Source organism: Rhineura floridana, chromosome 17 (assembly GCF_030035675.1).
Source record: "Rhineura floridana isolate rRhiFlo1 chromosome 17, rRhiFlo1.hap2, whole genome shotgun sequence".
Classification (NCBI taxonomy): domain Eukaryota; kingdom Metazoa; phylum Chordata; class Lepidosauria; order Squamata; family Rhineuridae; genus Rhineura; species Rhineura floridana.
The window spans coordinates 24,360,973-24,379,404 of record NC_084496.1 but is presented as its reverse complement, the minus strand read 5'-3'; the positions used below and the strand labels follow the sequence as shown (position 1 = coordinate 24,379,404).

The 18,432-nt window shown below is 45.1% G+C and overlaps 1 protein-coding gene and 1 long non-coding RNA gene across 12 annotated transcripts in view; one reads left to right on the top strand and one right to left on the bottom strand.

Annotated features, from left to right (window-relative positions):
- LOC133371853 (uncharacterized) overlaps window positions 1–18,432 on the top strand; it is a 32,326-nt gene that overhangs the window by 4,694 nt on the left and 9,200 nt on the right. For 4 of the 8 annotated variants that reach the window (XR_009759404.1, XR_009759403.1, XR_009759402.1 and 1 more), the window contains exons 2-6: window positions 1,203–1,361; window positions 6,716–6,807; window positions 8,731–8,790; window positions 9,028–9,164; window positions 11,018–12,313. This is a non-coding gene — a long non-coding RNA (uncharacterized LOC133371853). Of the gene's footprint in view, window positions 1–1,202; window positions 1,362–6,715; window positions 6,808–8,730; window positions 8,791–9,027; window positions 9,165–10,157; window positions 10,985–11,017; window positions 12,314–18,432 lie in introns of those variants that run through there. The other 4 variants (XR_009759409.1, XR_009759408.1, XR_009759405.1 and 1 more) reach the window with 4 other exon arrangements.
- CACNA1H (calcium voltage-gated channel subunit alpha1 H) overlaps window positions 11,162–18,432 on the bottom strand; it is a 206,140-nt gene continuing 198,869 nt past the window's right edge. For 3 of the 4 annotated variants that reach the window (XM_061599729.1, XM_061599731.1, XM_061599730.1), the window contains 2 exons: window positions 16,045–16,208; window positions 11,162–13,882 (listed from right to left, as the gene is read on the bottom strand). In XM_061599729.1, coding sequence (XP_061455713.1) covers window positions 12,716–13,882; window positions 16,045–16,208 — 1,331 coding nt within the window. In that variant the 3' untranslated portion in view covers window positions 11,162–12,715. The remainder of the gene's footprint in view (window positions 13,883–16,044; window positions 16,209–18,432) is intronic. The other variant, XM_061599732.1, reaches the window with a different exon arrangement.

Genomic DNA, 18,432 nt, shown 5'->3' with positions numbered 1-18,432 from the left:
CTCCACAGTCTTTTCTTGTAGAAAATGCTTTTCTAATGGTTTATTACAGCTTTTATTAGCCTGGTGCCCTCATATGTTTTGAAGTCTAAAACAGCTGAAAAGCGTCAGGTTGGCGAAGTCTGTTTTATACAGTAACTTTGGGCCTTCCCTTGCCACTAGATGTCCCCATTTTATTATCACAGGCTGTAGCTTGGGAAGCCACTGAGAGCATCAAGCTAGGAAAACCTATTTTCACATGACCTTCATTGGGAACTAGCTTGGTGCCTGGTCTCCTCTGCAGTGGTGCCTCAAGTGTGTTGTTCTGTCTCCAGAAGTCTGTCTGTTAGACAGCAAATGCTTCACTTTCTGTGGCACAGTGCAATTCTCAGGTTATATGAATATTCACAGAGAGGGTAGCCTGGCATTTCGGTGGGGATTGAAGGTTTCAGATCTTCCAGATTTGGGGGGCAAAAGTCTGTGATTCTGTTTGGCTTGAGAACTTTCCAGAGCCACTTCCTGCTTCCATATGTGTCAGGTACTATTTCTTGACACCACTAGTGACAGCTTTTCCCTTCACCAGATGTCACCAGGCTGTGCCCTGACCTTGGGAGACTCCACCCCTTGACCCATTAGAACATAAGAAGAGCCTGCTGGATCAGGCCACTGGCCCATCTAGTCCAGCATCCTGTTCTCACAGTGGTCAATCAGATGCCTATGGGAAGCCCGCAAGCAGGATCTAAGCACAACAGCATTCTCCCCACTTGCAGTTTCCAGGGAACTTTCATCCAGCAACTTTTCACCCTCCCTGGTTGCCCATACTTCCTGATCTGAAAAAGCCTGTGGAAGGCATTATTGGGTGACACTTTCTCCCAGGCTTTAATGGAAGTGCGGGAAGCCGAGGAAGTTGCAGAGTGCACACCACTGGTGAGATGCTTTGCAGAATGAAAGAAAGGACTCGCACAAATAGAGATGTTTTGCATTGTTTTCTGTTCCGTCCTGCGTTCATCATGTGCAGTGCTGTTTTCGTTCTTTTGCAGTTCATCTTTCACCAAAAATTACATTAGTTGTCTTCCTGTATGTTGTGGTGAAATTGCATAACTTATTAGTTACATAATTTACATACATTATGTTGCTGTTATGTTATACTACCCCCTTCATTTCAGTACAAAGGAAACACAATGCAAATGGGAGAAGAAATGTAATCATTTATGTATTGTTTGCAGACTGAAAGCAACTGCTAAGATCCATTGTATTCGCTGGACTGTTTTCCGCTGCGAACATAAGACGAATAAGCAAACTGGCAATTTCTGTTCCTTTCCATTTTCGTTGGAATTCTCTGACATCTTTACTCACAAACACCCCTTGGCCACATCAGAAATAAGGTAAGTGCATCAAAAAAACTCACTTCCCATCAGTGAGAATTTCACCAAAACGTTCTCTTCTCTTTGATAATTTTCAAATGCAATTTCTTTTCTCGCTAATTAATGGAGAGTAGTCGGCAGTGGTTGTGAGAAATGGAGAATTTTTTTTGACACGCGTGCTAGTTGTCTTTGAGAAAGGAATGGACGCATCTTGCCTCCTCTGCGCATGTCGGTAAATGCCCAAGCATGAATAATACCAGGGCATCGTATAGAGTATTATCTCCTATTTTATTCACTGCTGTTGCTGCTGAGGTACATTTTGAAAGTTGGTAATATATTGTAGGGAAATGATTCTTGCCGAGTGTATCTTCACTCCAAGGACAGTCGTCCTTTTGGCTTGTAGATCAGCAGAGGACAAGCCACTCAGGAGAAACAATTTAAGATTGCTGGGTGTTGAACTGGTCAGGGACCGCCTCTCCCAACTACAGACATGAAGGCCCAGAAAAAACCTGGAAAATTGAGGAAAACTCTCTTTTTTTAATTTTTCAGAAGAAAAATCGAGAAAAACATTAAAAGCCAGCTTTCCCCCTGATTCTTTCCCATTTTTTCCCCAGGCCTTCACATGTCTCTCCATTAAGGTTCATTCCATGCAGCAAAACTTGTGATTCTTCTAGGGTTGCTTTCACACATGGGGCTTATTGAGTCTCTACTCCCCACACAAACCCATCTGAATCCGGTGATGATAATCGGAGGCCTTCTCCACGGGCCTCCTCTGCAGTGATTTTAACTAAATTTGTCAGGATTGTGCAGTATGTTGTCTATTATAGCTTACCCAACAGCATTAGAATGAAAATACTTTTTTTCATTAAGAAAGTACATATGTATATATTAGTTTCTTAGAATGTTCAAGTAGCGCTGGGTACTGTCCACCAATAGTATATGCATTCAAATAAATAAATTGACAGTGACTTTAAGCAAACAACTGATTTTAAACAATCTTCCCCTCACCATCAGCAATCTGGGGGAAAACAGTGTTCCTCTATACCTCTCCACTTCTGCACTAAGCTTGAGGATCCTCCCTAGAGATGTGAAAGCCCAGAAAAAAACTGGAAAACTTCAGCAAACACACATTTCCCCCCATTTTTTTCTGAATTTTTCCATTCCATCCCCGAAAAAAATCCCAGACTTTTTCTGGTTTTTTCCCCAGGCCTTCACATCTCTAGCCCTCCTGTCATCCCTGACCATTGAGTGTGCTGGCTGGGGCTGATGAGAGATGGAGTCCAACAGCATTTGGAGGCCACCAGGATGTGGAAGGTTGAATTAAGGCAGCCCAATTTGTCAGCGCTTCTGTCAAAGCTTCCATCTCTTCCCTGTCACAGTGATCAAGGTGACAGTTTTTGTCCCCTGTGAGCAGCATCTAATTAGCTTCCTTTCATACTGTTATGCTTGTAATGAAAACCTTGAGCGGGACCAGGTTTTACCTTAATGGGAAAACCTCAGAAGAAGGTATCCACGGTGAGCTGGTTTTTCAGCTGTAGCGAAGTGTCGTCTCTCAGCCCCCGTTCCACGCGTACGACCTAACAATGGTGCGACTCCTTGGCCATTGTTGAAAACACCACTTCTGTTTCTTTAGACTAAGTATGTGGCCATTGCTCACTGATAGAGCATCAGCTTTGCATGCAGAAGGTCCCAGGTTCAATCTCCAGGTAGGGCTAGACAAGACTTGCTGCCTGAAATCCTGGAGAGCTGCCATTAGCCGTGTGGACAATACTGGGGTGGGTGGGCCAATGTAAGGCACGTTCCTATGTTCCTAACCTGTGTCCCTCCAGATGTGGTTGGTCTACAACTCCCATCCTCCCTGACCACTGGGCACGCTGGCTGGGATTGGAGTTTAAAACATCTTGTGGGCTGTAGGTTGCCCATTCTCGCTCCACACCCTGTTTATGTGTGTGGCTGACTTGTGTAATAACAGGAATAAATCAAAGCCTTCCCTTGAGGAAAGTGAGCTGAATCAGTCCAAATTTGTTCAGCTTAGAAAAGAGAGACCTGTTGGTTGGTATCTGAACTCTTGCCCTGTTTTGGAACAGTCGGCTCTGAAGATTGTACGCACCGTCTGTCCTCATTGTTAATGAATGACTCATCCTGGCATCAAAAGCAAGATGCTTGACAGGTGGATGGTGCTGTTCAGGGACATTCAACTCATTGTCTAGGAGGAGGACACAGGTGAACGAAGAATAACAACTCTGGAAGTTAATAAAAGTACAGCCTTCATAAGAAGAGCCTGGCTACTGGATCAGGCCAATGCTCTATCCAGTCCTGCATTCTGTTTTCATAGCGGCCAGCCAGATGCCCATTTTGCTGTGTGTTTTCATGGTTTCCAAAGACTGCTAAGCAATTTTGAGAATCTGCTTTTAAATTCCTTTTAAAATTAAATTTTTGAAAGCCAGTGTGTCCAAAATTCTGATGGCAGAAATCCCTTTCTTTCCTGAATTAAAATGGGAGGTAGGTCAAAACTCTTACACCCCCAAAATGTTAACGTTTAGAATCTGAAACAGGAGTAAGAAGTTTTCTCCCAATGGAGTCAGTATTGGATATCTCGAGACTGGGAGACCAGGGCCTCATGCAGAGATACAACAACCATCCTTCCCTGAAAGCAAGCAACATTCTTGATTAGAATTGCTCCAGAAATCCACTTCTCAAGAAGGTGAACACGATGTACCTTTCCATGTTCTCACCACCTTGATTGTGAGTGGACAAAAGGGTGATTCAGGTGCATCAAGAGATTACCTCTCTGTGTTTAAGTGATCCTGTGAATGTTCCTTGGAGAACAATAGGAACATAAGAGCCCTGTTTGATTAGGCTGAAGGCCCTTCTAGTCCAGCCTCTTGTTCTCACATTATCCAGCCGGATGCTTATGAGAAGCCTGTAAGCAGGACCTGAGTGCCACAGCAAACTCAGTTTGGAGTTGCATTGGTGGACACGTCATGTAAATTTCTGATTGTGTTGACTGAATCCCCCCCCTTTTTTTTGGTTAAGTGGAAAGTGCACAGACTTCACAAATAAACATGGATATATCCATAATTCAAAGAAAAGCAGCCTTTAATCTCTGATTACAAGATCATACAGGCTGCTAGAATTGTAATAAATGTGCAGAATATTTGCACAAGCTTTTTGGGATGAATAATTAAATTGACTTAAGCCATTAAAACCTCTCTCATTAAAGCTTTTAAGGCAGGGATGTGTCTTTATGGCTCAGAGTTTTTAAGTCTTTCTTCTCCGAGGCCTTCATTAGGACTCTTAAAAAAAGAAAGAAAACTTCAGAAGGTTTTGTGAAAATGTTCCTCTGAAGCTCCTTCAGAGGGGGTGGAAAGAAACAATCTTTGTGGAGTAGTATAGTAGCTAGAGTGAATCAATCAGTCAATCATTTATTACCAGCACTAATAAATGATTGATTGATTCACTCTAGCTACTATACTACACCACACAGATTGTTTCTTTGTAGTTAGAGTGTAGGAGCTGAGAGACCCGGGTTCAAATCCCCACTCAGCCATGAAGCTCTCTGGATGACCTTGGGTCAGTCACTATTTCTTAGCTTAACCTACCGCACAGGGTTGTTATGAGGATAAAATTATGGATATATCCATGTTTGTTTGGGAAGTCTGTGTGTTTTCCATTTAACGTGTGTGTGTGTAAATTTAGTCAATACAATCAGAAATTTACGCCACTGTGAGCTCCTTGGAGGCAAGGTGGGATAGAAGCGTGATTATAAATAAAATGAATATACTTCAGATTTCTGTTGGCTCTTGACCCTTGAGAGACAGATTCGTAACATGTTAGCTCTGAGAGGGCAATAGGGGCCTCCTGACATCTCTCAGCATCTTTAACAAAACTGCAATTCCCAGAATTCTGTGATGGAAGCCGTGACTGTTTAAAGTGATATCAGAGTGCTGTAAATGTAAGGCGAAGGTTTGGCCTGTGTGGGGGGGGGGTGTCCACATTCCACTCTGGCGTATGGCCCCAGAGGGTTGGCCCTAGGCCAAAAAAAAGTTTGGCCATCTCTCCATTACAGTTCATTCCATGCAGCAAAACTTATCTCTTCGGCTGCTTTCGCACACGGGGCTTATTGTGTTAGTTTTGCGGATTAAATGTCCTGATTTCTAACATTCTTGTCATGCTGCAGTATCTGTTGTGTGAAGGAACCATGGCTTTTTCAGCTGATATACTGGCATTTTGCACAAATGTTTTTCAGTCTGTTGCAATGAACGACGTTTTATTTTCATCCCTCACCCTTAATACACATGCACACTATAGTTCCCTGCTGTGCAGGAAGTCTAAGATCTCATCCTGTCACCATGCAAGCGCTCTTCTTTTAGCATCTGACATTATTTTTGTGGGGCGTCTGCACACAGGGTATGTGTGGGAAAAGGTAGAAGAGGAAGTGGCTACCCGTTCCTATGCCGGGATACTGGTACAATTTTGGCCAGACAAAAAAATATTGATATGCACCTGGAGGGTGGAAAAACATTGCACACTAGGATGCCTATCACATAAACAGCTGCAGCTAGTACAAAACTCCTGCAATTTCCCAGATGCCCAAGCTTGCAAACGGATTATGTCTGGAATCATCACGGAAATGAGCGCTAAACTTCCACTAGATTTCTGGAACTAGCTTTTATGTTGTGTGAAAGATCAAATGAAATGCGCAAATTACCTGATAAGAAATCGTCAGAATAATGGAACAAAAGGCAGTGTGAAGGCAGCTTTGGTGCCAGCTCTCAGAAAATGTCAGGGTCCAAGGTGAGACAAAAGCTTTGCTTCCTCCCTCCCTCCACCTGTGCCTGCATCCTTCAAAAGGGCACTTCCCACATTTATTACGAAGAGATGGTTCAATCCACCAAGGACTGGAGCTTCTTGCGATACAATAACACAGTGTCTGCCTTCTGGGAGGATGCGTGCAAGGCACTTTTTTCCGTGCCTGGCTCTTGTGAAAGATCCCAATTAAAAACCCCTCAAAAATCTGCAATATGCAAGATATTGTTTGATCTTCCTGCTAAATTCCTCTTTGCACTGGATCAGCCCCTTGTGCATTGAAGCTGTCGTACTGTGCCCCCATTTTGTGATATGGTATAGGTCAACCTTCCGAGACTTATCCTCATACAACTCCCACCATCCCTGACCGTTGGCCATGCTAGCTGGGGCTGGTGGGCAGTGGAGTCCAACAACATCTGGCAGAGGCCCACAGGTTCCCTATCCTTAATTCATGCTCAGATATCACCAAGCATTTTGGAATTTCATGGTCATGCTTTTAAGCAGGAGGCCCAGTTCCCTCCTTCCTTTTTCTTTTATGCATAACCCTTTTCTCTCTATATCAAAAGGTAAGACTTACACTGTCACGCCATGTTGATGTGTAACGCAGTGTGATGTTGGTGCGGCAGCAGGGCGGCGTAACAAAAGCATGGCTTATCAGGTGAGGCCAGCAGGTTGGGGGAGAGGAGCGTGGGTGCCTGGGGTGGTGGTGATGAGTGGACTTGGAGGGGTTAGTGCAGAATGCGGGCGATGGAGGGACAGGCGAGGCAAATGGGTTGGCCGTGGGAATTGGCAGTGGAGTTGGCAAATGGAGCCACGGGGTGTGTGTGTGTGTGTTGGTGAGCGAAGCAAGCAGGGATGCAGTCTCTAGTTTAACATATTACACAAGGGGTCACTTTTTTGCATTAGCTTTTTGTGGAACATGGCTTCTGTCCTTGTTCTGCCCCTTTCCCCTGCAAAAAGCACTCGCAGATGCATTTTTTTCTGCTTTTAAAAAAGTCCACATCCCTTGACTCCACATTCTGGCTGTTTATCTCTCTGTTACCTTGCATGCCTCTTAAAGACACAAGTAGAGAAAGCCAGAGCTAGCTCAGAAAAATCTGCATCTGACTACAAAGGTTTAAAGGAATTTAGATAATGCATGTACATGTCACGACAAGGACCATCTTAAAAGACCTGCAACAAGTTCAAGGTTCTAGTTTTGGTGTACAAAGCCGTATACAGCTTGGGACCAGGATACCTGAAAGACCGTCTTACCCCTTATATACCCAGTCGATCACTGCGCTCTGCAGGTGAGGCCTTCAACAGATACCAACTTATCAGGAGGTTCGTTCTGCGCAATATAGGAAATGAACCTTTAGTATGGCGACACATACCCTTTGGAATTCCCTCCCTTTGAATATTAGACAGGCGCCATCTCTGCTATCTTTTTGGTGCCTACTGAAGACTTTCCTCTTTCAACAAGCCTTTTAAGTTGAGACCTATCCCAGTCTGCATCTGTGTTGGAATTGCTTTTTAATATGTTTTCTCTAATAATATATTTTTAACCTTTAAAAAAAAAAAAAAGTTTTTAAAGCTTTTTTTAGAAATGTTTTTAACGTTGTTTTGTTTTAATGTATTTTAAGGTCTTTTTATGATGTTTTAAAGTGTTTTTAGCATTTCTGTTTGCTGCCCTGGGCTCCTGCTGGGAGGAAGGGTGGGATGTAAATCAAATAATAAATAAATAAACAAAATATTGCACCATAGAGGACTCCAGGGTTTTAGCCTGCCAGCCATGCCCTTCTCTAGGAGACCCCATTCCATTCCCCCTCGCACCTGGTTTTCCATCCCTTCCCCAACAATCAGCTTGCATTCTCTGGCCACTGAGTATGCTGAGGCATCACTGAGCTCTTCCCCCCACCTTAAAATCTTGCCCCTGCAAACCTCGAGGTTCCCTAAACCTGCTGCTGACTTCCTCTTGGGCTTGGATGGGGCCATCTTGGCTACATAAGAATGATTTTGCTATTAGTATATGCCAGTGGGACCTCAAACACAACATTGCCGGGTGTCTTGCAGCGCCTGTTCAGGGTGCCAGCCAGCCATGCCCTTTTCCAGGATACTCTCATTTCATTCTCCCTCTTTTTCCATTCACACCCCCCAGTCACTCAGCATTCTGTGGCCACTGAATATGCTCAATTCTCATTCAGCTTTTTGCAGGGGAAGGATCCCCTCCTTTAGGTCTTTTCTAAATAGATTTTATACTTCTGCAAACCTCTCCCTCCCCTTTTTCTGCTGATGCCTCCCTCTTGCGCAAGGCTGCTGCTGCTTTGCCTACACAAGGCAACCGGTTGGCTGTCGATATAGAGGGTAGTCCTGCTTCTGCCGCTCCCTAGAAGAAACTCAACATTCTACCTGTAGGGCAGAGCTGGGGAACTGTTTTCAACTCAAGGGCCGCATTCCCTTCCAGGCGACTTTCTGGGGGCCGCATGCCAGTGATGGGCAGGGCTGGAGGCAAAAGCAGGCAGGGCAAAGAAGATGAATGTTACCTTTGTGCAGTAGGCAGACTTCTACAAAGACTCTCACCCGCTCTCTATCCTTCATCCAGGCAAGCACGAGGCACGATCAGCACTCAAGGACACACTCCAGCCAGGCAAAACCACTCAAGGTGGGTACAGAGCAGGGCTGAGGTGGCCTGGGAAGAGGAGGCGGGGCTGAGGAGGGTGTGTGACAATGGGAAAGTCCCGAGGGCGAAACAGAGATGCGACGAGGGCTGTAGTTAGCCCCTGGGCAAGGTTCCCCACCCCTGCTGTTGGCCATGTCCCCCACCTCAACACTGCCCTTGCGCTGCGGTCCTCTCAGGTGAACTAAGGAACCCTGAAGCACTCCTTATTTCTTCCTTCAGTTTTGCAACCCAGCCCTTGGCAGCAGATTCAAAAAGCCAGCATGCTGTCGATGGAGCAGAAGCCAATGACTATATCCCCTGAATATGACTGCTCCTCATCTCTTGCTTCTCAAAGGCATTTGAGCCACAAAAAGAAGGTAAGCGTTTGCTTACAATGTACAAGGTATGTCATCTCAGGACCAAGCTAGACGTGGCACTGTCGATCCATGAATAGGATCTCCTGTGTTTTTTTTTTTTAAAAAAGGTTAACTCATTTCTCTGCACAGTTTGCCTGATTAATATCGCTCCACCCACCCACCCCGCTTCAAAGTTGCTATTACCCCCACAAGGCAAGATGCACCTGTAAGGTTTTGGAAGCTTGGGGAGGAACAATTTGAATTGGGAAAATGCTGCAAATGATGGGGGAAGGGAGGTTTAACTTCCCCCTCCCAGTGCGAATCCGGTTTGCCTTCAAATGCCGACTGAATTTAAGTTATTTCCCATCCCTTCTCACAAGTATATTAATCTGTCTATGACCTGCTGTGCATGGAACACGAAGCCAAACCATGGCTGAGTGTAAGCAAGCAAGCACGCGAGTTTCCAGAGTAACCAGTAAGGTCACAGTGCTTGTCCCCCAGCCTTGTTGCTGCCATGCTAGCCAGGGCAAAGCCATGGTTTAGCTTATGTGTACAAACCTGGGCCCGTGGTTTGTCTCCCCCCAGACAAACCACAAACCCAGGTTTGGAGGTAACACTAAACCAAACCATGGCTTAGCTCTGGGCAGCATAGCTGCAACAGGATTGGGGAAGAACAATCTTTGCACTGGGAATCTGCACGTTTGCTTGTTCACACTAAGCTGTGGTTTGGTATCGTATCACACACAAACTGGGCCTATATGTCCTTTCTTTAATCCTTTGCAAATATTTTAAAATTGCTCCACAGACTGGGAGGTATGCTGCTGCTGCTGCTGGTACAGGTGCCAGCCAGTTAGCGCTGCTTACATTTGGCTTTCCCCCATTCATAGTAGAACAGGTGTTGCCTGCTGGCGCCAGTGTGACGGTCAGTATCTCCTGTCCTCTCAAAAATGCACAATGCACAACAGAGGGTTTGCTCTTCTTGATCAGCTCCTGTTTGTGTCCCCTTAAACATAGATGCCAGGATTGGAACCTGCCCTGATACCTGTTCTGAACAGAGGATAAGTGCAAAGAGTTTATTTCCGTGCGCGAGCATGGCAGAGGCTGATGGAGGCGCCTTTTTCCCATTGAGGAAGGAGCATGCCTGCACTGTTGTGAGGTCCTATCACTTTTTCTGCTCCTTTAAATGTGTCAACCATTTTGTGTTATGCTGCACCCAGAGCGTGGAAAAGTTACTTTTTTGAACTACAACTGGGTAGTTGTAGGCTGGGGCTGATGGGAGTTGTAGTTCAACAAAGTAACTTTTCCAAGCTCTGGCTGCACCCCATGTCAGCCATTTTCTGTTCTCCAATACCCCCACAGCAGCCATTTTGTGACTGGTGCCCACGGTACTTTCTCAGAATTAATTGATGTCGATATACAAAGCCATGAACAACTTGGGTCCAGGTTACCTTAAGCCATGAACAACTTGGGTCCAGGTTACCTTAAGGACTGCCTGAGCCCTTATTTCCCAGCCCAGTCACTGAGGGGATCATTATTCTTGTCCGGCCATTTAGTGTCTCCAGTCCCGTACTGTGGAACACTTTCCCAGCAGGCATCCTCGCTTTTGACTTTCGGGAGTCTCTTGAAGATTTTTCTTGTACTGACAGGCCTACGCAGCTGTTTAAAATGTTTTTTTGAGTTGCCAGTCATTTTAATGATGGTTTTGTTTTGCTTTTAAATGTTTTTATGTCGCTGTATGCTGCCCTGATGTTTTGCGAGAGGGCGGTATATAAATGCTTTTATAAATAAAATAAAATCCCAAATGGCCCCCAAAGGTTGGCCACCCCTTTAATAAAATATTCCCCCAAAAACTGCATGAAGTTTTTTCTTTTCAGATTTTACCCCCGAAAAAATGGTTGTTATTGAATATGGCAAGGATTCTGCCCCCATCGTTTTTCTTCTCTTCGCTCTAGGCGGATTCTGGTTACTCCTACGTCTGGTGAACAAAAAGAACAATAATGAAATAATTTACTATTTATTTGTTTTTTGTTTTTTTCCGTCAACGTCGGAAATCACCTTCATTGCGTCCAGCCCTCGTTGTGCACTTTTTAAAGTTCAGATTATTGCAGCATTTAACCTGAATTCCATAAGTAAACAGATTGGGGTGGGGAGAGAAAAGAAAGATAATAATCACTTGGAATATATGTAAAATGTTTTTAAAAGGACAGCTTCTGTACCCATAAGAAGAAAGAATACCTTATTGTTATTGCACTGGCTACAATTCAGTAGTTATTTTGGTTTTCATCGTTTCCTGTAGCGAGGACATCAAATAATAACAAAAAAAGATGACAGCAAAAGGTGGAGCCAGAAGAGACATATCAAAACATGGGCTGCAAGCTGAAGCTTGAAGGATGGCTAGTCAGGAAGAGCAGAGGAGAGACAAGGGGTTGGTATATCAGGGTCAAAATGAGAGAGAACAAGAAGCATCGTCATTAAGCTTCCACTTAGAATCTGACAATACATCACCCAGTTGAGAATCCGATGTTAATGCAAGAAACGAAGAAAAGAATGACAGGCCCCAATCCAGCTAATGTTTATAGCAACTGAGGCCGCAGCTTTCAGCACACATACTAGGAAATAAGTCCAACTGAAACTCACAAAGGCTGTGATTCTATACATACTTACCTAGGAGTAAGTCCCATTGAACTCAGTGGTGCTTACTTCTGAGTAGATATGCATAGGATTGCCCTGTAAGCTGGTCTAATGCAGACAAAACGAGTCACCCTTAAAATGACAGGGGCAAGTTAGTCGGTTTCAGCAGGAGTTTAGTTGGATCAGGGCCACTGTGTCTTCTGAGTAAGCATTCATAGGATTGGATTGCAAGTTCCATTGAAAGCCACAGGACTCTCTGTTGGCTTCAGTGGGACTTAGATGTGACTAACTATAGCTGGATGAGGTCCAGTGTTCCCTATAAAAATATGTGCATTATGAAGAGAAGAGCTTCTATGTGAATGTGAATGTTGTCGTTTGTGTGTGTGTGGCTCGTTTGTGTGTGTTTTCTTTTTATTTCTCAAATACATTATTTTCTATTTATAATTGCTGATATACAGACAATATACAACTTGCATCTCCTGGGCATTTTTCGCTTCCTGTGACAACTTTCCGTGCAATAATAAAAGGTGCCATTTCGAAAAAGTCAAAAAAAGTTTGTTTCTTTAAATCCTATTTTTTTTTCTTTAAAAAAGATAAAACAAAGGCTCGAAACCCAAATCAATGTGATCGAGGCCACACCGGGGGGAGGGGAAAGGGGGGAGGAAAAGAAAAATAGGAAAAGCTACTCCGTGTGCCGCTTAGAAAGGGAAAAAAACCCTCCTTTCCTTTACCCTGAACCTTGTTGCTGCTTTAAAAACCAGCTTCTCTTTTGAAATTTTTTAAACAACAACAACAAAAACCTTCACAGCGCTTAAAGAGAAAGACAAGTGTTTTGGGATAAGCGTCAGCCACGGAGTTGTGGCTTTTCAATCTTTTTTCCACTTCAAAGCCACTTGGGTGGCAAAGCCCTTAAGTTCACTCTTGACCTCCCCCCTCGGAAGCTATACGGGTTCGTCGACATCCTCGCCTGTTGCAGTGATTGCGGGGACCAGTCCGTGGTTCCGTAGAGGGCTTCTAGTCCCACCAACAGCCTCTTGGCTTTGCTCAGGGTTGTTGAGCTGAGTTTTCAAATGGTCTATCTTTTGAAGTTCCAGTGCCACGCTGTCACTGGGCGGGGAATCAGTGGAGAGAGGCGTGGCCTGACTGTGATCCAAGAGGCAGTCCGGGAGACCACTTGCGGAGCTGACATCAGACTGCTCAAAGGAGAAGTTCGGGATTGTCAAATGCTCTCCACGGGAAGGAGGCGGGGCCCGGCGGTCTGCCTTGGAGACTGGGTCCCCGGGCTGGCTGTCGGCAAGTTCCAAGGAGTCCCTGTAGGCGGTGGATTCACACGATGGGGTCCTTCTCCGCAGCAGGCTGTTTTCGGATGCTTTGGTACGCGTGGATGTGTTGCTTTCTTCCTCCATGGGAGGATCTATAGAAATGCAAGGCGGGCTCATTTTCTTTTTCCGCCGAACACCGTGGATGTACTCAGATTCTGACTGGATGTGGAGAGGGCATTTTTTCTTCTCCTCTGATGACTCTATGAAGCTACGATCCCCGTCGTCGATGGATGGGCAGATCTCAATAGAGTGTCTTCTTTGGTCATCTGCCCAAGTTGGCTTGGCCAAGAACCCTCGAGTGTCAACACTGTAAAACTTCTTCAAGTCTTTCTCTTTGCTGTTCCCCCCTAGGCTGGTTGTGCTGCAGTTCTTGAGGGGGATGGGGGATGGAGCGGGAGAGGTGAAGGGAGAGTCAGAATGGTCCCTGCTGTCCAGTTGTCCCCCCCAGTCCCTTGCAGAACTGTTGATGTGGCTGACCTCTTCATCGGCCAGGTCTGAAGATTCGAAGAGTGAGCTGTCTGGATTGCTGCTACGGCTGGACGGCCTGCTCGGAATACTGTGCTGACTGAATGTGTGTTTGCGTGTACGGACGCTCGCAGGCCTGGGGGGTGAAGCGTGGGGAAGAGGAGGTGTCCCAGGCAGAGACATGGGGGCTGGGTGAAGCAGAGGCGGTCCCAGGATGCTCTGGGACAGCGTTTTTGGTGACACGTTCTTGCAGGCTTCAGCTTGCATGCCATCCTTAGAATCTGCACTTGTGCCATCCAGAGAATCCCTCTGAATGGCCTCCTGTAATGCAAAGAGGAAACAGAGGAAATGGGCCCTTCAAGATCAGGAATGCAATCAGTTATATGCCTATACAGGAAGTCCCCCCCAGTTTATATTGTACTAGAACTCAGAGCCATCCAATGAAGCTGAATGTTTCTTCATTCATAGGTAAACTATGTAATTTGCTGGCAAAAGAGATAGTGATGCCCACCAACGTGGATGGCTTTCAGAGAGGACTCGGCAGATTTGTGGAGGAGAAGGCTATCCATGGCTACTAGCCACGATGGCTATGTTCTCCCTGTCCTGTCAGAGGCAGCGTTCCCCTGAATGCCAATTGCTGGGAATCGGAAGTGGGAAGAGTGTCATTGCACTTGGGTCTTGCTTGTGGGCTTCCCAGAGGTCTCTGTCTGGCCACTGTGTGAGGAGGATGTTGGACTAGATGGGCCTTTGGCCTGACCCAGCAGGCTGTTCATATGTTGAGTGCCATTAGCTATCATAAGACACTGATTTATCTTACTTCATTAATTTGTCTAATTTCCCTTCTTAAAGACATCTAAAGCTAGTGGCCATCAGCACCCCCTGTGGCAGTGAATCCCACATTGCAGAATTCCAAGTGTTGCCTGGGGAGGCACCCAGCCTTTCTCCAACCCAGCTGTGCTTGGCTTACTTGGATGACCCTCCTGTAGGTGACTGTCTTGTAGAGTGTGGTGTACTTGTTGGAGTGTTGGACTATGGCTTGGGAGACCAGGGTTCAAATCCCCACTCAGCCACAAAGCACACTGGTGGCTTTGTGTTAGTCACTGTCTCTCAGCCTAACCTACCTCACGGGGTTGTTGTGAGGATAAAATGGGGAGGGGGAGAACCATGTACACAACCTTGAGTTCCTTGGAGAAGAAGTGGTATATAAATGTAAGGGAAAAAAATCAGTTAACCAAATAAATAAATAGGTGGCAAGAGAAGGGGGGTATCGTCATCCAGAATGGAGAATGCAAGATGAATGGAGAATAATGGAAAGTAGCAAACTGGGGATGGGCGACAATTTTGACTCTGTTCGCACTTCAAGCCAAATCTTCACAATTTCCGAAACAGTATAAGAACTGTAACATAGCCATCCTTTGAAATTTGCACTTAACATGAATTTTGCAATGCGGTCCACCAATCAGCGTTTACAAAAATGCATATACTAGAAGTGTGGATAAAAATGAAAATACCAGTGAAAATAACAAAAAAAACCCCATTATATGATGAGAAATGGTTTGCAAAGATGTGTACATTAGTCAAAACTTCCTACACAAATGTGTTTATGAGGAGAAATTCACACTAAAATGCTGGAGAATTTTCATGAGGATTTTTTAAAAATAAATTTGCAAATTGCTGCAGAAACATGAAGAACTGTGTTTAAGAGTGGGAAAATGAGAGCTGAAATTGACCCATTTTTTCCATCCTTCCCTCCCCGAGGTATCATTAATTTCCCCAAATTGTAGGGGAGCAGTTGAATGTGGAGGTGCCTGTGATGTTCCTATATTAATGTATATATGGTAAGTGTTGTTGTTTTAGAAGATACATGGTAAGTGGAGTGAAAGAGGGGGAGGGAATGGGCAGTAGAATGCGAGATGATTGGCTGAGTGTTTAAAATGGCTGAATGTATAAAAGGAAGAGTGAGAGTGGAATCTGGGGGGGAGAAGAGAAAGAGTGGATTGCTTGGTGGGGTTTAGAGAGTTGTTTGCCAGGAGGGAGTGAAGAAGGAGGGAGGTGGAGTTCGGATTAGTATTGAGTAAAACCATATGCTTATGTGCCTTAAGAAGAAATCTTGTTAATCTTGTTAGCTTTGTTATCTGTAATAAATACTTAATTTGGTTTACCAAAGGCCTGATCCTTGGCTGGGGTTTCACAGACCAGAAGGGAGGGTAAGGTAATGACCAAGGCTGAAGGGGAACTGTAACAAATGGTGGCAGCGGTGAAGAGAGTAACAATACCAGTATTCAGAGTCTGTGGGAATACTAGTATTGGGACGTTACTGGTGGTTGCTTAGCAGGGGGATCTGTTGAGATCTGTGCTAGAGCGGGGAGAGAAACCATAAGAGAGAGCGGTCCGGACTGGTGGTGCCTAGTGACAGGCAGTAGCCACGCGCAGGTAGGAACCTGACAGGGAGAGCCAGGGAAGGACGCATCACAGTGCCCCACCTGTCTACAGAGCAGCCTGTTGAGACTGGGAGACCGTGGAGGTGGAAGCTTCCATGGGCCGCCATCGTGTCGAGGAGGCGGGGTTGTTGGCTGGAAAGCCTCCCGTGGAACACTCAGAGAAGAGCAAGTCCCCACAGGCTGGGAACGAACAGAGGTAATGGACCCTAGAAGACAAAGAAAGATGCTGTTTTAGTGAGAGACCTCGAGCGACAAAGCTGATGCAAGCCAGCTGGGAAGGGGAGGGAAGGCAGAGAGCTGGAACCCATCAGAAGTGATGGTTCTAATAGTTACTGCAACAAGTATTCTTGACCCTTTATCTTCTGAAGTGAGTGGGTTCTACAGGTACTCTAATGCCTGCACTGACTCTCTATTGCAGGGGTGGCTAACCTGTGGCCCTCCAGATGTTCATGGAGTTCAGCTCCCATCAACCCCAGCCAGCATAGCCAATGGTCCGGGGTGATGGGAGCTGGAGTCCAACAACATTGTGGCACCGACCCTTTGGAATCCCCTCCCGTTCAACATTAGACAGGCGCGCCTTCTCTGTTATCTTTTCAGCGCCTCCTGAAGATCTTCCTCTTTCAGCCAGCCTTTTAAGTAGGGTCTGATCTGTGATGGAATGGCTTTTTAGGATATTTTTAATGTTGTTTTTGTAAACATGTTTTAACGATTTTTTTGTTTTAATACGTTTCTAATTTTATTTTGTTTTAATATGTTTTAAAGTCTTTAGTTTTTAAGATGTTTTAAAGTGCTTTTGTTTGCCGCCCTGGGCTCCTGCTGGGAGGAAGGCCGGGATACAATTTTTATTATAATAATAATAATAATAATAATAATAATATGGCCCTATAGGAACATAGGAAGCTGCCCTATACCAAGTCAGATCATTGATCTATCTATCTCAATATTTTCTACACTGAACTGACAGTGACTCTCCAGGATTTCAGGCAGGGATCTCTCCTGGTCCTACCTGGAGATGCCAGGGAGTTAACCTGAGACTGTGCACACAAGGCAGATGCCCTGTTGTTCAGCTGTGGCCCATGTTCCAGCATAAACGTTTAAGATCTCTTTATAGTACATGTGTGCCCAGTCTCAGTTCCATGAAGAAAGGACAGGACAGAAATGTAGAGAATACATCTAAAACCAAAGAAAGTATGCTTCCATTTCCTTTCATTTTCTATCCTTTATGAATATGGAAACATGCCTGGTTCCATTACCGCTGTTTCGTTGGGCGTTCATGGGGACTGCGGGCCAACGGATATTAATGGCTCCTTGTGGCAGTTCATTGCCTGCATCCTCTGTTTTAATTGCCCCATCAACCAGCAGGTTCTGTCCTTGCCAGAGAAGGCAGTTCCTCCCCACTTTAGTGGTAGTAGATAGCCATTAAAATGTTTTCACAGTGTTTCCTTGTAAAACATCACTGATTTTGCTGTCTGGTAAGCCCAAAGTAGAAGAACGCTATGCGCCAGGAAGTTATTAGAAAGATCAGGGTGATGACCCCATTGCAACATTCTAACTACTGCATCGGGACTATTTGCTGGAGCCTTTCCAAGAATCCATTTTAGCTCCTCACCTGACCTATAAGATTCCTCTAGGCTCTGGCCCTGTGAGTCACCATGTTCTGCCTTGACTTTGCCTGCCTTGGCTGCATCTCCTCGCTGCTGGAAGTAGTGGTTTAGTCTTGGCAACCCTACTTTACTGGAACTTACTAATCAAATCTTCTCTGACTATTTATTATTATTATTATTTGCTAGATTGCTAAAAAAATTCCGTAGGCAATGTAACATAAAAAATATACAAAATGTTACAAACAGTTATAATCAGACAAATTCGAAATGCAACAGATCCACCTTTTTCCAATCACATACACATGATTATGACCACCATGAAATTAGTAAGCTAAAAGACCCCCAGAGTTAACAAAGTTGTTAACCAGGGGTTGCCACCCTTTTTGGGCCAGTGGGCACAAGTGATATTTTGAGAAAGTACCATGGGTGCCTGTCACAAAATGGGTGCCGGAGGGGCATGGCATAACACAAAATTGCTTCTGTGGAGGCTCAAAATGGCAGCCACGTATAAAAGAGCAAAAGGAAAACCACAAAATTGTACAGTGGGGCGCCCCACCATTAGTCACTCCATCAAGGTGGGGAACAAGCACCTAAATCAGTGACTGCTGCACAACTCACAGAGAGAAGCTCTATACACCTCTCCTTTGTTCAGAATGGAAAGGAGGGCGAGTGCCCTGTCCCGGCATCCAATGAAATGTGGATATATTTAAGGGGATTTGTTCAATTGGGATTGGCTGAGCCAGCACAAACAGGCAGAAAGAGCAAACAGTCTCATGTATTGTGGATTTTTGAGGAGATACTTAATTAGAACTTTTTGTGCACCATA